Below are 12,911 nucleotides of genomic sequence, written 5' to 3'. Positions count from 1 at the left end.
ACCCACCTCTCCAGTAAGTACCACCTACACCTACCCACCTCTCCAGTAAGTACCACCTACACCCCCCACCTCTCCAGTCATCTAGCCAGTCATCTGTCCGTGATCGTGAGTGAACGTCGTTGTCGTCGTCGTTGCAGGAAACACTGCGCGGAGGACCGACTGCCGTCTCCCACGACGCAGGACGTGGCGCCCCCTCACGGCACCGTGACGTCGGCCGCCAAACCCGATTCATTCCCCTTCCCCGTCGTCGACCAAAGCAATACCGGCTTCCCCAAGTCGAAACCGCGACTCACGCAGCCGCTGCACGTCGTGAAGGAGCGGCCACCAGGGGGCGTCGGCGCGACGCTCAACGCCACGAACTCTAGCGTCGACGTGAAGGCAAAGCCGCCAGATGGCGCCAGCGTCGCGTTCAATCTTCCCGGCACGATAACGATTCCACTGTCGGCGATGTCCGGTGCATTGACTAGCGTTCAGAGCAGCGGCAGCGGCGGCATGACGACGGCGACGATAAACCTCACGCCGTCGTCGCTAGGGGGCGCCGCGATGAGTCTCGGCGCGTCGCGCCTGCCAGGTGGCACTGTCAACCTCACAATGACTCTCGTCAGCAATAAGAACGTGCAGCTGCAGTCGAGCCGTGGCCCCGCCGCCGCGCCGCCACCAGGGTGCGCTGCCGCGCCGCGCGTGCGACCGCCGGCGCCCCCGCACATGTCGGGCGACGTTATAACGATCTCACAGAGCGAACTCGCAGCCCTGCAGGGCAAGGCGCTGTCGGCGGCGGCGGCGGCGGCGGCTCGGCCGGGCGACGCCGCGACCGCCGGCGCCCTCTTGCTGGCTGAGAATGGGCAGCCTCTCAGCGGCGGGGGCGGCGTGAGAACTTGTGCCAACGTGAAGAAGATTGCTAAGCCGCCGCTGCAGCAGCAGCAGGGCAAGCCTCGCAGTCCGGGGGCGGCGCACGCACGCGCGCTCGCAATGCCCGCCCTCGCCGCCACGGGCCTCATATTCGACACGGCGATGAACGCTGCAGCAGGAGGACACGCACCGACGGGCACCGTGCATCACGTCACGTCGGTAAGCCGACGACGCGGTCGCCGCGGCAACGCGTCGCATCGCGACGTAGAGTTAGGAGTAGTCGGAACGTTTTTTCGGAAGACGTTTTCGATTGGATCAGTTTTCTCTTGTGTGATTCGTAGATTTTCGCTCGTGTAAGTTGTAGATTTTCTGTTGCATGAGTTGTACCATTTTTTCTTCTTTTTGAAATTCCTGAGTTCCTCTTATATACGTAAGCTCCAAACATATTCTTGCAGAAATTGGACATTTTTTGGCTGTGCAGGTTTTGATTGTCGTGCTCCCTGTTGTGTGTCCAGGGTAAAAAATACACGGGAGCGATGAGCGATTCGCTCTTCAAACCTCCAAAATCGCTCCCGCGAGGCTCAAAAGAGCTCCCCTGGCGAATTTTGACGAGAGCTATTTTTCCACAGACTTGCGTGAAAAAAAACAAATTTTTTAAATTGTTTGTGTCGTGTATAAATTACACTCTCACGGATTCCCGCTCACGCGACAGCCGCGTCTGTGTCACACGTGTGGATGCTGACCTCTCTCTCTCTCTCTCTCTCTCTTTCTCTCTCTCTCTACCCCGTCACTAATACCAGCAGGTGCCGATGGTTGCTCGCACTCCTCAGTCGCAGCAGAACATGGCCGTCAACACCAACCTCCCCAACGGCTTCGCGCCACCCACGCTCGCCGGCGGAAACATCATCCTCAAGGGGGCGCTGGCGAACAGCTTCACGAGATCGACGAGTAGTCCCTCGCCCACGGTCAACCTCGACCATCTTAATTCAGGTAGGTGGCGCCACCGTCAACTCAAAACATTCCGGCGGTCTGGTCTACGCCGGTGGAATTTCGTCAGGTCTTTATATATATGATAACTAGGATTCTAGAAGCGATAGACTGCTGGAGCTCTGCTATGAGCAGGCAGGAGAATCGCATCACTGATTTGCAGAATGAAAGCAAAAATATGGTATTTAGAATTTTTATAATAAAAAATAAAATGTGATAAGATGTAAAGTATAATAGATTGAGTTGATTTTTAGTGCATTCTAAAGCCATTTTTCTATTCCTGAATTGGTCAAAACCTTCCAGTTTTAATGATGTTTAACCCTAGATTAACACGGTGGGCAGAAAAAGCTTTCTAGATCCCCAGCCCACTTGCAAAAAGTTCTGGATATTCTATAATATTGCTGGCATGTGTGCCAATCACCGATTGCAGTCTGGATTTTTGAAACGCTAGTGCTAAACGTTCTCAAAACCGTTTATACATGTTTTTTTCAGGTCTCAATGCTCAAAACATTCAGACAGTCACCTTTTCGAAACCTCCAACATGCAATCCTCAGCCACAATTCATCAATCTCAGCACGCTGGCGACACCTGCAGGCCTTCAACACAACTAGAACGAGAGGTGCTATCCAGAATTTCTCCTGGTGCTCCCACACGCAAGCGCCGTCAGGCCAGGCCTCGGTCACGGTGCTTAGCGTTACCCATGCAGAATGTTAGCTGCCACCTGGTGGTGGTTCACAACTCTCAGGCACCGATCAACTGTAGTCACGCGTGGTCAGGTCAACCGCCGTACTGCCACCTGGTGGTGCAGGCCTTCGCAAACTCTCAGACGCCGATTGACTGCGGGAACGAGGCTTGGGTCGTCGCACGGCCATCATCGCCCGATCACTTCGACCGCTCGCGCCGGGCGTGCAACGCCGGACAGTTGGACGGATGCCTAATGCACACACTGCCGTCAACGCTGGCCTACGGGCTCACGACGTTACATCACAAAACCGCTCGCTTCTTTCGCCAGGTGGTGATGTGTCCGTGTGGAGCGAAAGACCAAAGCATCTATCGCGGGCTGATTGTCTGTGAGACACGAGCGCGTGCTCGCGTGCCGGCCGCCGGTTGACTGAGAAGGTGGCGCCAGCTGGCGACAGAAGGGAGAATTCTCGTGACGACTCGTGTGACGAGATGCGATTCATTGGGCGGAGATGCTCAGGTGTTTGCTAACGAGGCGTCGCTCGTTACCCTGCCACCCACAGATGGTGTCGCCTGCACCGGTTGCCGTGGCAACGGTGATGCACAAAAATGGATGCAGCTGACAAGTTATTTAAGTGCCTGACTCGCCTGTTTGATTACTAAGCATCTAGATTTTCCCATTCTAAGCTGGCACGCAGTTGCAAAATTGCAATGCGGACGGCTGACATTTTTTGCATAATATCTTTAATCATTGTACTAGAATTGTCGTCTAGCTCAAAGCGGATAGAGATCCCCCTGTTATCTGTTACCGTGATGCGAGGGACGGAGAGGCAACAGCGCCTTTGTATTATGTGTACAGTCCCCTGGGTGTTCATCCAAAATCCAGGATGTGTTGCATTTTCTCTGCATGGTTGCGTACGGTAGTAGTGTAGGCATTTTGCAACCATGTTGAAGACTTACCAATATCATGATCGAAGTAATACATATATGCAGAAAGGTTGCATATGACATGCCCAAATTTGGTGATATTATAGTGTATATTATTAGCAATGATAATTATTTATTTGTTGACATTGTCAAAGGGTTGTGTAAACATGAGATAAAGAAAACTGCATTAATGGAACCTGAGGGTCAGCAAGGTCACCTGAAGGTCAAGCCGCATGACTTGCCGATTTATTTATATTTTTGCAGTGATTGCTTTAACATATTAATGTTTTTGTTATGACATTTTTGTATGAAAACTTTGAAACAATGTGCATGTACCAAATATGTTTGTTGTTGGTTTGCTTACTGCTGCTTCGTCTCAGCGTCTCTCATCTCTTTCTTCTCTCGCCCCACCTCACTTTCTTCTAGCACTGTTTTATGTCTGCTTTTGGGACTATTGCTTCAAACGCCGCAAACCGCCTTCTACTGCAAAGTTTTTAAGCATGGAATTCAGTTTTGCTAGAGGGCTTGTTCGTTTGTAATTGTGGCTCCGTCTGCGGCAGAAGTAAGAATGCCCGAGGCAAATGCAGGTGAGAAAACTGGAGCGAGGTTTTGCATGGATGTGCCAAAAGAGTGAACCGAGGCTGCACATATCAGATTCTTAGATGGAAGTGTCGGCGTGGAACCCATAGAGTGCCATTGTTCTGTCTCTACCCCACCCGTGACCCGGCTCTAACGTTATGCAGTCATTAGATAATCTCTCTCACTGCTACAGTATGCACTGCTATCGTGTGACAACCAGCAGCTACGGCTCGTGGCGTGTTAGGTAACCTGCTTCCTCCTGCATGCGCGTCTATGCAGTGATATAATCATAAGTGGGGACCCTGTATCATAATGCCGGGCTTGCCCACGGGAGGGGGTGGGGAGTTGTAACCGTTCTCTCGCTAGACCTTTCCTTCGCAGCAAGCACGAGAGAGATTCGCTCGTTGACATTGCATATCCCTTCCGAATTTAGTACTCTGAAGCTGCTATCCCTTTTATTTTCCTATCCTCGTTTCTCTCTGCGTCCGCCGCACCTGTCCCCTCCCTCCGCTGCCCATAAGGTTTCCGTCCCTGGTCCCCTTTCCTTCCCCAACACAGCTGAACACTCCTCGATGATGTCACACTGCATGGGTGAAGCTTGCTATCCTGTCTGCACGCCCTCCGCACTCGCGCTCCCAATGTAAAGGCAAAAATTCTATAAAGACGTGTGCTCAAACTATCGGGAAATGACGTTTGTATGAAGCTATTCCTTTATCCCAGCAACGCGTCGATGGCGCGAAACCCCGCGATGTATCCTAGGTGGTAAATGCATTCGAGTTATATTGGCAGTAAGTAACACATGATGTGCCAGTACGCATGTGTACATATATGTCGGCGTCGGTGTGACTTTATCGAATACCCGATGCTGTAACGTAGGCATTGCTAAACATTCTCACTGTTCGTAAGTCGTGCCCTGACCTTATATTCCGTCGTGTGGGGGGTGGAAATTGCATCTCAGTGTTGCAATTTTCATTGATTTCTCGTGACAATTGTGCAATATTGAAAAGGCCATCGAATATATCATTTATCATCTCGCATTTTTACCTCAAGTTGGTCGAATCAGGGAGAAATCTCACCTCGCCGTGCCCATATATACGACGCGTGGCTTCCTTCTATATGATGCGCATTCTCACATCGGGTACGTGTGCGAGCGCTCTCTGGCGGCGGGTGTGCATACTTCCAGCCTATAGTTATCGGCTGCCAAAACAACGAAATGGGAGCGTGAGTGACGGCACTACATCGATCTGCTAAGCCGGGTTTATGGTTTTATACTTTCCTACCTGCTATCACATGCTGAATAATAAGGGGAAAACGGGGGTGGGGGTCTATCCTTAGTTTTCCAAGTAGAAAAATATGTCATTTCTCATTAATTAAAATCGTAATTCCGGCTTTCCCGCTTTCCGGTTGACATCTATTTCCTAATCACGAAAAATTTATCCGGTATTTCCGGTATATGCCTAAAATTGTTTAATCTCGTCGACAATAACCGTTTCCCTTTCATAGGTGTTTCTATCACACCCCCCCCCCCCCCCTCCCGCGCCGCCCCGCGCCGCCGCACACACACGCACGCACCGCATCGCGCAGCAGTGTAACGTATACTGATGCACGAACGTGATGCGATCTTCCTTGTGCAGCAGCAGCAGCAGCAGCAGCAGTAGCAGCAACAGCAGCCCAGGCAATAGCAGCAGCAGTAGCAGCAGCAGCAGTAGCGGTAGCGGAGGCGGCGGCGGCGGCGGCGGCGGCGGCGGCGGCGGCGGCATCAATTCTCATCATAGCCTGTTGTTATGCACGGTCGGTCACATGCATGCAGCGTGTAGAGGTCGTTGCTCGTATCTTGGTCGTATGTATATAGTTGTTTGATGCGCGCATTCAAATGTTGACAGATATTTGCAATACAACGTCTGCACGCCAGGTGATCAAACTTGTGTGCGCGCGCGTGCGTGTGTGCGCGCGCGTGCGTGTGTGCTTGTGCTTGTGGGGAGCGTGCGTGCTCGTGAATGTGTACGCGCGCGCGTACGGGCGTGCGTGTTAGCGTGTGCGTGCGCATGCATGCGTGTGTGGGGTGGGGGGGCACATCCGCGCTCGTGTGCGTATGCGTCCGTGCGTGTGCTTGTAGGGGGTGCGTACGTACGTGTGTGCGTGCGTGCTTGTGTGAATATACGCCCCCAATGCGCTCGTCCTGGGCAGAATCTCCCCCTCTCTCTATATAACATTCATATATACATGTATACGTGCTCCTTCTCTGTGCTTACCTCGTAGGTTTCCTATAATTGAGACAGCTAAATGTCTCGCCTCCCAATAAACTTATAAAGTCATGGTAAAGTCACTTATAAATGCAATCACATATACTATATATAGGAGACTTTCGAATGTATGTGCAAATGTGGATACTATTGGAATTATTGAAGAAGTTTTTTTAGTTTATGATACCGAATCGTGTTTCTATATAGTAATCTTTTGTAAGTAAATAGTCTGTAAATAAAGATAATTTATATTATTCAATTGAGGCAGAATGTTTTACTTCGCATCATTGGCTTGTTTAGGCTCAGCGTTTCCTTGTTTATATAGAACTGTCTAAGGACGTACGCAGGAAATTTTCTGTAGCGGGGCAAAGGTACTCCCCATGCCCCCTGTGCCCTAAAGTTTCGCAATTGCACATTTCTTTATTTAAAGTAATATTTCTTTGATGATTTAAGATAACCTTTTATCACATTTCTTTTTTATTTTAAATGTGTACAGTATTTGTCCCATTAAAAAGGCATACTCTGAAAATCTCTAGGGGGGCACTGCGCCTGCTGCCCCCCCTGCTGCGTGACGGCCCTGCAACTGTCTATATATAAGCATAACATCACGCATAGACGGATTAATAGGCGATATGCGGCGCTTGTTCTCCATTGACTGTTTATATGCGTTAATTATTTATTGCCTCGGCCGCCATATATATATATATATATATAGGCCTATATATATGCTTTAATTCTTTTCTTTTTTCTCCCTCTCCGCCGGTGTGACCAAGGCACCACTCCAGCAGGTGAACTTATACCTCCAGGCATTGGCCGCTTCAGAAATGTATAGCGGGTGCATGGTGGTGGGGGATGACAAAAACTATAACCACTATAGGGGTCTTACAGTTGTAAAGTAAACACGTCTCCTCGGTGGGGTGGGGGTGAGGGGGGGGGAGAATTAGGGCAGCTGAGAATTCTGCTGGAGGGAGCAGAATTAACCCCGTGCAGCCAGCAGCGATCGAGCGCATTGCAGTACATACTTCAAGTGACGATTATTTTAGCCCCTGATTAGCTAATTTTTTTTGGAAAACAATAGCAATAGGTAATTAAAAGGGGGGGGGTGAAATGCTCATTCATGACTATATATATATAATTTATATGTATATATATATATAATAATATATATATATATATATTAATTCATACTTCGCTTAATTTCTTCTTAATTTCATATACCCGTTTCCAGGTAGGGACCGTATAGAGTACGTTCGTTCACGCTTATAGTCAGATTCTGGGACGTGGGTCATGCTCCCGATGCCGCCACGTTGGTCTAATTAATCAGGACTAAATAATCACAACTTTGCGATTATTAGCTATTGATCATTTGATGTAATCAATATACACCCCCAGGTGTTATTGCTGGTGCCTCCTATTTTATGATCGCGTGTAATTGGTTGGTTACAGTTATAGCCAATCTGAATGGCTGTCTTATGACCTTGATTATCGGTTGCCTTGCTTGGCCTTGAAGTTTCGTTAAAACGTGCAAAATATGCACAGATTACTGCAGAAAACTGCAAATTACATGTAAACGACTAATGAGTTTTGTTAAAACGTGCATTATTAGCACAGATCACTGCAGAATACTGCATATGTAAACGACTATGAGCTTGGTTGACGTCATAGATATAAATACGCCACAATTTGTTATGGTTAAAAACGCTGGAATGATACGAATTTCGTATGCAGCGACTCTATAGCCTTCAATATACATGCGTTAATAGTGACAGACATGTATTCGCTAAAACGCTATCAGGATATACGAAAAAACGTATGTTGTATTTTGTCGGTTTACATCGGGTCGCGGACGAACTATTATCGATGCGTGCTGCGTCAAGTTGTCGTACTAGAAGTGTAAAGATAGGATGTGTGTCGTTCAACGCTCGGCGGTTACAATATTTTCTCTTTCTGTCATTCATAAGTCATCTTTTTAGTAACTGCCACTTTTATGTGCGTTACCTTAGTCATCTACAACGATGAGTGGGATACGAGAGTTCGTAAAGCCTCCGGAGTGCCCTGTATACTATCCGAAGTTGGCTGAGTGGGATGATCCATTGGCTTTCATAGCCAAAGTACGTCCAGACGCGGAGAAATACGGCATATGCAAAATTGTTCCTCCACCGGTAAGTGAAAAAAACATTTAGTCACGTGTAATAACACTAGTTGTAGTGTTTTGTATAATTTTTCTATGATATAAGCTCACGAGTTCTGCACGCGAAAGCGGAAACTGGTGTACGTGTTAAAGTACAGCTATCGGTTTAAATGCCCAACATGGCCGACGCTTTTGTCTGCGGACGGGCATTTAAATTTCCGGGGCACCTTCCACTTAATTCCATATATTTATTGTTTATGTGTGTTTTTATCGAAATACGCTAATCGCAATAGATTGCCAGATGAATGCTTAAATATAATAAGTAAGCTTTGTTGGATTTAGTGTGATATAGACTGAGAAATTCGCATTTAAGTGAAGCCTTCTTTTGTCTAGGTGTTGCAATAAGGCAAATATTCTCTCACCAAAATGGCTGTCAAGGGTGGTAAAAATTGCCAGAACCCCACCCACAATTCGCAAATACACCTGTATGAGTTTATACATCACTAGCAAACACCTGTGGATTGGAAATGAGTGTTTATCCATCTGAAATTCGTCAAAGACGTATACATTTTGTGGAATAAGTGAAAGCAACAGAAATAATGTGAATGCCCCAAGTCAAGGGAAATGCCCATATTTTATACTTAAATGGATATTACTTGCTAGAAATATGTTTATCACATACAGTTAGTGCTTGCAGGGTCTTAATTGCCAGGTTTCTGTATAATGAAGATGCAGGGAGTTACAGAGTTATGAGAATTGAAGCAAAATTGTCATTTCATGGAGCACATGAATTATGGATATTTATTATACTTTCTTAACTATTTATGATCAAATAAAGAAACAATCATCCACACAATGTTCCATTAAGAGCATTACATGTGAAATTTTATTTGTGGCCAATCATTCCCATGCGACTGAGCTGTCCATTACAAATCTATTCTGCAGTGTAAGCCTTTCAAATGAGTATACCAATACGAAGATACCGGTACTCAACCAGTTTAGCATAAATATTAAATGTGATGCGATTAATTCCCCAAGTGTGTTCGATCCCTCGTTGTTTTGGCATGTAGCGGTAAAAATTGTGCGGTGACCTGTAAGTTAGGGTACAAACCCCATTCGCTCGTGTATATATATGTAAGTACCTATACATGTTGATCTCAGCAAAGAATTGGTCAGTGACCTAGGTAAAAGAAACGATTACCTTCATAAGATGGGTTTGACTTTTTTGGCATATGCTCATGTCTATTGTATGTGTGTACAGCCAAGCACATGTGGGTATATAATTCTTTCAAGGTACCGCGAAGTTGGCCGTACATACTGCAAAACCGTATGTTCTAGCTATGTTGCATTGACCTGCTTACTGCAGACAAGATGGCTGTCAGGAATATATATATATATATATATAGGGTACTAGTATTATAACTCATTATATAATATAATATACTATGTATACACATGTGTCATTGTGATGAGCAAGTTAATAAGTTGTGGTGGATTGAATATTTATGGATCGACAATCATGTGAGATGTTGTTAATAATTTTGTAAGTCACTGCAGTCATAGAGATATAACACATGCTCAGGGGTCAATACATTTATGTAATGTAAATGTTACTGGGCAAAACTCTCCTGCCGCTTAACTAGTACCAACGATGCGCCCTCATCCCATTTGACAAATACGCTGCACACGATCAATTCAGATATGGTATTAACCCTGCGGACATATCGCTGGTATAGAATGTTTTCGGAATTCTGTTTTATCGAAATGGACGAATCAGCCATTTTCATACCAACTTAATTCCGTCCAATTTTATCTGTGTTAGGATTTCTTCTGTATTATTTACTTCTTGTATTTTAGTTTGTTTATCTCTTATTTCTTTTAATTCTCTTTGCGTTTTTTTATACTTTTTTTTATGTTGAATTGGTCTTATGTCTCATCTCTTCTTTTTTTGCTAATTCGATCGTTTAGTATCAATTTTTTATCTTTTCATCTTTTCTTGCCGTCATATCTGGTCTTACTGAATACTTATGAGTATGATTTTTATATATATTATATTTTTATGCTTTGTGTCTATTTATATCGCGCAGTTTTAAATCATGAGGAGTGGCTTAATCACGTTTTAATCAACTCTGCTTCTGCTTAAATTGTTCAGCGAGAAATCGGTGGCAAACTCTCTTAATTCTCTTCTCCAGTTTATACCATGTGGTTAGATTAGTACAGGTCCGTAGCCAGGAGGGAAGTTTTCTCCCCCAGCTTGCCGAGCAAAAAAAGCAATATTTGCAGGAATTTCACACCTCATCGATGCCATTACCTGACCAAGGTATCGCTCCACTTTTATTGTAAATAATTGCAAAATTTAATCGTTGGGAGGGGGGATATGCCACGCCTCCCGAACACCCCTTTCCCCCCCGCTCGGGTCAACTTCGCGCGCGATCCCACTTCTCTCAGCGACGCGCTCTCCCTGCTCGGGTCCGCTATGTCCCCTTTTCAAGCATATTTTCCTGTTCCGGAGCATAGGGTCCGTACTTTTCTTCTTGCACGTTCGGAGCTTACCCCTCGTCCGCAACATGTCTCAGCTCCCGGAAGCAGGATCAATGCTTCTGACGTTACAGCAAACCCCTAGTTCCGGAGGCACCCATTTTGAGTGGCTATTAGCACGGGGAGGCGCGCCGCCACCCCATTCCATTCTGCTTCGACGTAGCAAAATATTACCGCTACCGGATAATAAACGATTTTGTAGGGAGTGCCCCCCAGGGTCTGTGACCAGCCAAGCTAGTAGCTATTGTGTTATAAATTTGACCAATCGCCATATCGATGAGAATGGTCTTACATTGATTTATGTGTATACCTGCATGGCATAACTATAGCTACACAAGTTTGTGTAATCCCAGGCAGAACCTCTATGTAATATAGATCTATATTATAATCACTATGTTTATTATGTTAGCATTGAATTAATCGGATTTGTAGGCGATCATTTATTATAACCCCCCTGTGGTTATAATGTTTGGATTGTCCACATCCATAATCTTGTTGCATTGTCTCTGTTAGCAGTTTTTTGGAAATTACTGTAGTCATATATCTGCGATTTCGCAGTGGTTTTTTATGATGAACAGCGTAGTTTTGCACGGCCCCGCGTATAAATCTATCAGGCTCATAGGGTCTACGTCCCCAGCGGTACTGCTCGGAAACGTATCCCTGGAGGACGGTCCCGCTATAGACCGGAACGTATCCCTGGTAAGCTATCTGATATGTTAGGGTTAGGGGTAGGGTTAGGGTTAGGGAGTAGGCGTAGGCGACTCCCTAGACTCGTTAGTGGAGTAGGCGAGGTACGGTCCGGCATATTAGATAGTACCAGGGTACGTTCCGGTATACCGGACCTTACCCTGGGTACGTTCCGGCAGTACCCTGGGGGACATAGCCCCTCTCAGCGTATAACTAAGTGTATAGGCTGGCCTATTGGTGTGCAGCTTTATGTAACGTGTAATCAAGAATTATGTAAGCATGTGTGCATATGTTTGCTGTGATCGAGCTCGTTAGAATTAACATTCTTATTTACATCTGTATTGATTTTCACACATCAGGCAACAACCAGAGTCCGGCTGAACTTCCTGGATCAGATTGCGAGGTTTTGGGATCTACAGGTGAGCTAGCTATATATATATAGGCATTTCAGGATTCCGAGCGCATGATGCAACATACCTGCTGCCAAAGTTTTAATAGATGCAAGAATTTGTTTCACATGCAGCAATCAGTTGTGTTTGACCATGCACTCCCACATATGGTATAAATATATATATATATATATATATATATATATATATGTATACATGTGTGCATGTTGTAGCAGTAATAAGTGTTGGTGATTGAATTTATGCGACAATCATTGAAGTTGTAATAATTTCAAGCCTGCAGTCATAGAGATATACACAGCTCAGGGGTATACATATTATGTATGTATGTACTGCAAAACTCTCCTTCAGCTACTATACCAACATGGCCCTCACCCATTTGACAAAACGCTGCACACACAATCAGATATGTATACCCATGCGTGACATATGCTGGGTATAGGAATGTTTCGAATTTCTGTTTTAGAATGGGAAAAGCCATTTTCATCCAACTTAATTCCGTCCAAATCTGCAGGTATTGGCTGATCAAACTCGACTAGTGTACATCTTGAATTCTTGCGTTTTTAACTTTAGGAATGGCAGCCACCTTTTGCAATCGACGTAGACAATTTTATCTTCACTCCTCGCCGGCAAAGGCTGAACGAACTAGAGGTAAGTGTGTGCATGTGTTAGCGTGTGCATGAACGGCAGTTTAAATCATGAGGAGTGGCTTAATACACGTTTAATTAACTCTGCTGCTGGCTTAATTTCACAGAATCGTGGCAATTCTTAATTCCCTGTCCGTTGATACCATGTGTATATATACAGGCCCATAGCCAGGGGGTGTTTGGGGGGTTCGTGCCCCCCCCCCCTGAGCAAAAAAAAAAGCAAATATTTGCAAGA

At 45.9% G+C, this 12,911-nt stretch overlaps 2 protein-coding genes across 2 annotated transcripts in view; both read left to right on the top strand.

The window, feature by feature from the left end:
* LOC106809154 (ataxin-7-like protein 1) overlaps positions 1–3,786 on the top strand; it is a 37,505-nt gene extending 33,719 nt beyond the window's left edge. The window contains exons 9-12 of the mRNA XM_014812136.1: positions 138–615; positions 736–1,068; positions 1,653–1,839; positions 2,329–3,786. Coding sequence (XP_014667622.1) covers positions 138–615; positions 736–1,068; positions 1,653–1,839; positions 2,329–2,447 — 1,117 coding nt within the window. The 3' untranslated portion in view covers positions 2,448–3,786. The remainder of the gene's footprint in view (positions 1–137; positions 616–735; positions 1,069–1,652; positions 1,840–2,328) is intronic.
* Positions 3,787–8,146: 4,360 nt separating this feature from the next.
* Positions 8,147–12,911, top strand: part of LOC106809153 (lysine-specific demethylase 5B-like) — a 28,908-nt gene continuing 24,143 nt past the window's right edge. Inside the window, exons 1-2 of the mRNA XM_014812135.1 lie at positions 8,147–8,428; positions 12,603–12,680. Of these exons, the coding sequence (XP_014667621.1) occupies positions 8,282–8,428; positions 12,603–12,680 (225 nt within the window). The 5' untranslated portion in view covers positions 8,147–8,281. The remainder of the gene's footprint in view (positions 8,429–12,602; positions 12,681–12,911) is intronic.

Source organism: Priapulus caudatus, unplaced genomic scaffold (assembly GCF_000485595.1).
Source record: "Priapulus caudatus unplaced genomic scaffold, Priapulus_caudatus-5.0.1 Scaffold332, whole genome shotgun sequence".
Classification (NCBI taxonomy): domain Eukaryota; kingdom Metazoa; phylum Priapulida; class Priapulimorpha; order Priapulimorphida; family Priapulidae; genus Priapulus; species Priapulus caudatus.
The sequence above is the reverse complement of the archived record's forward strand: the minus strand, read 5'-3'. Positions and strand labels throughout refer to the sequence as shown.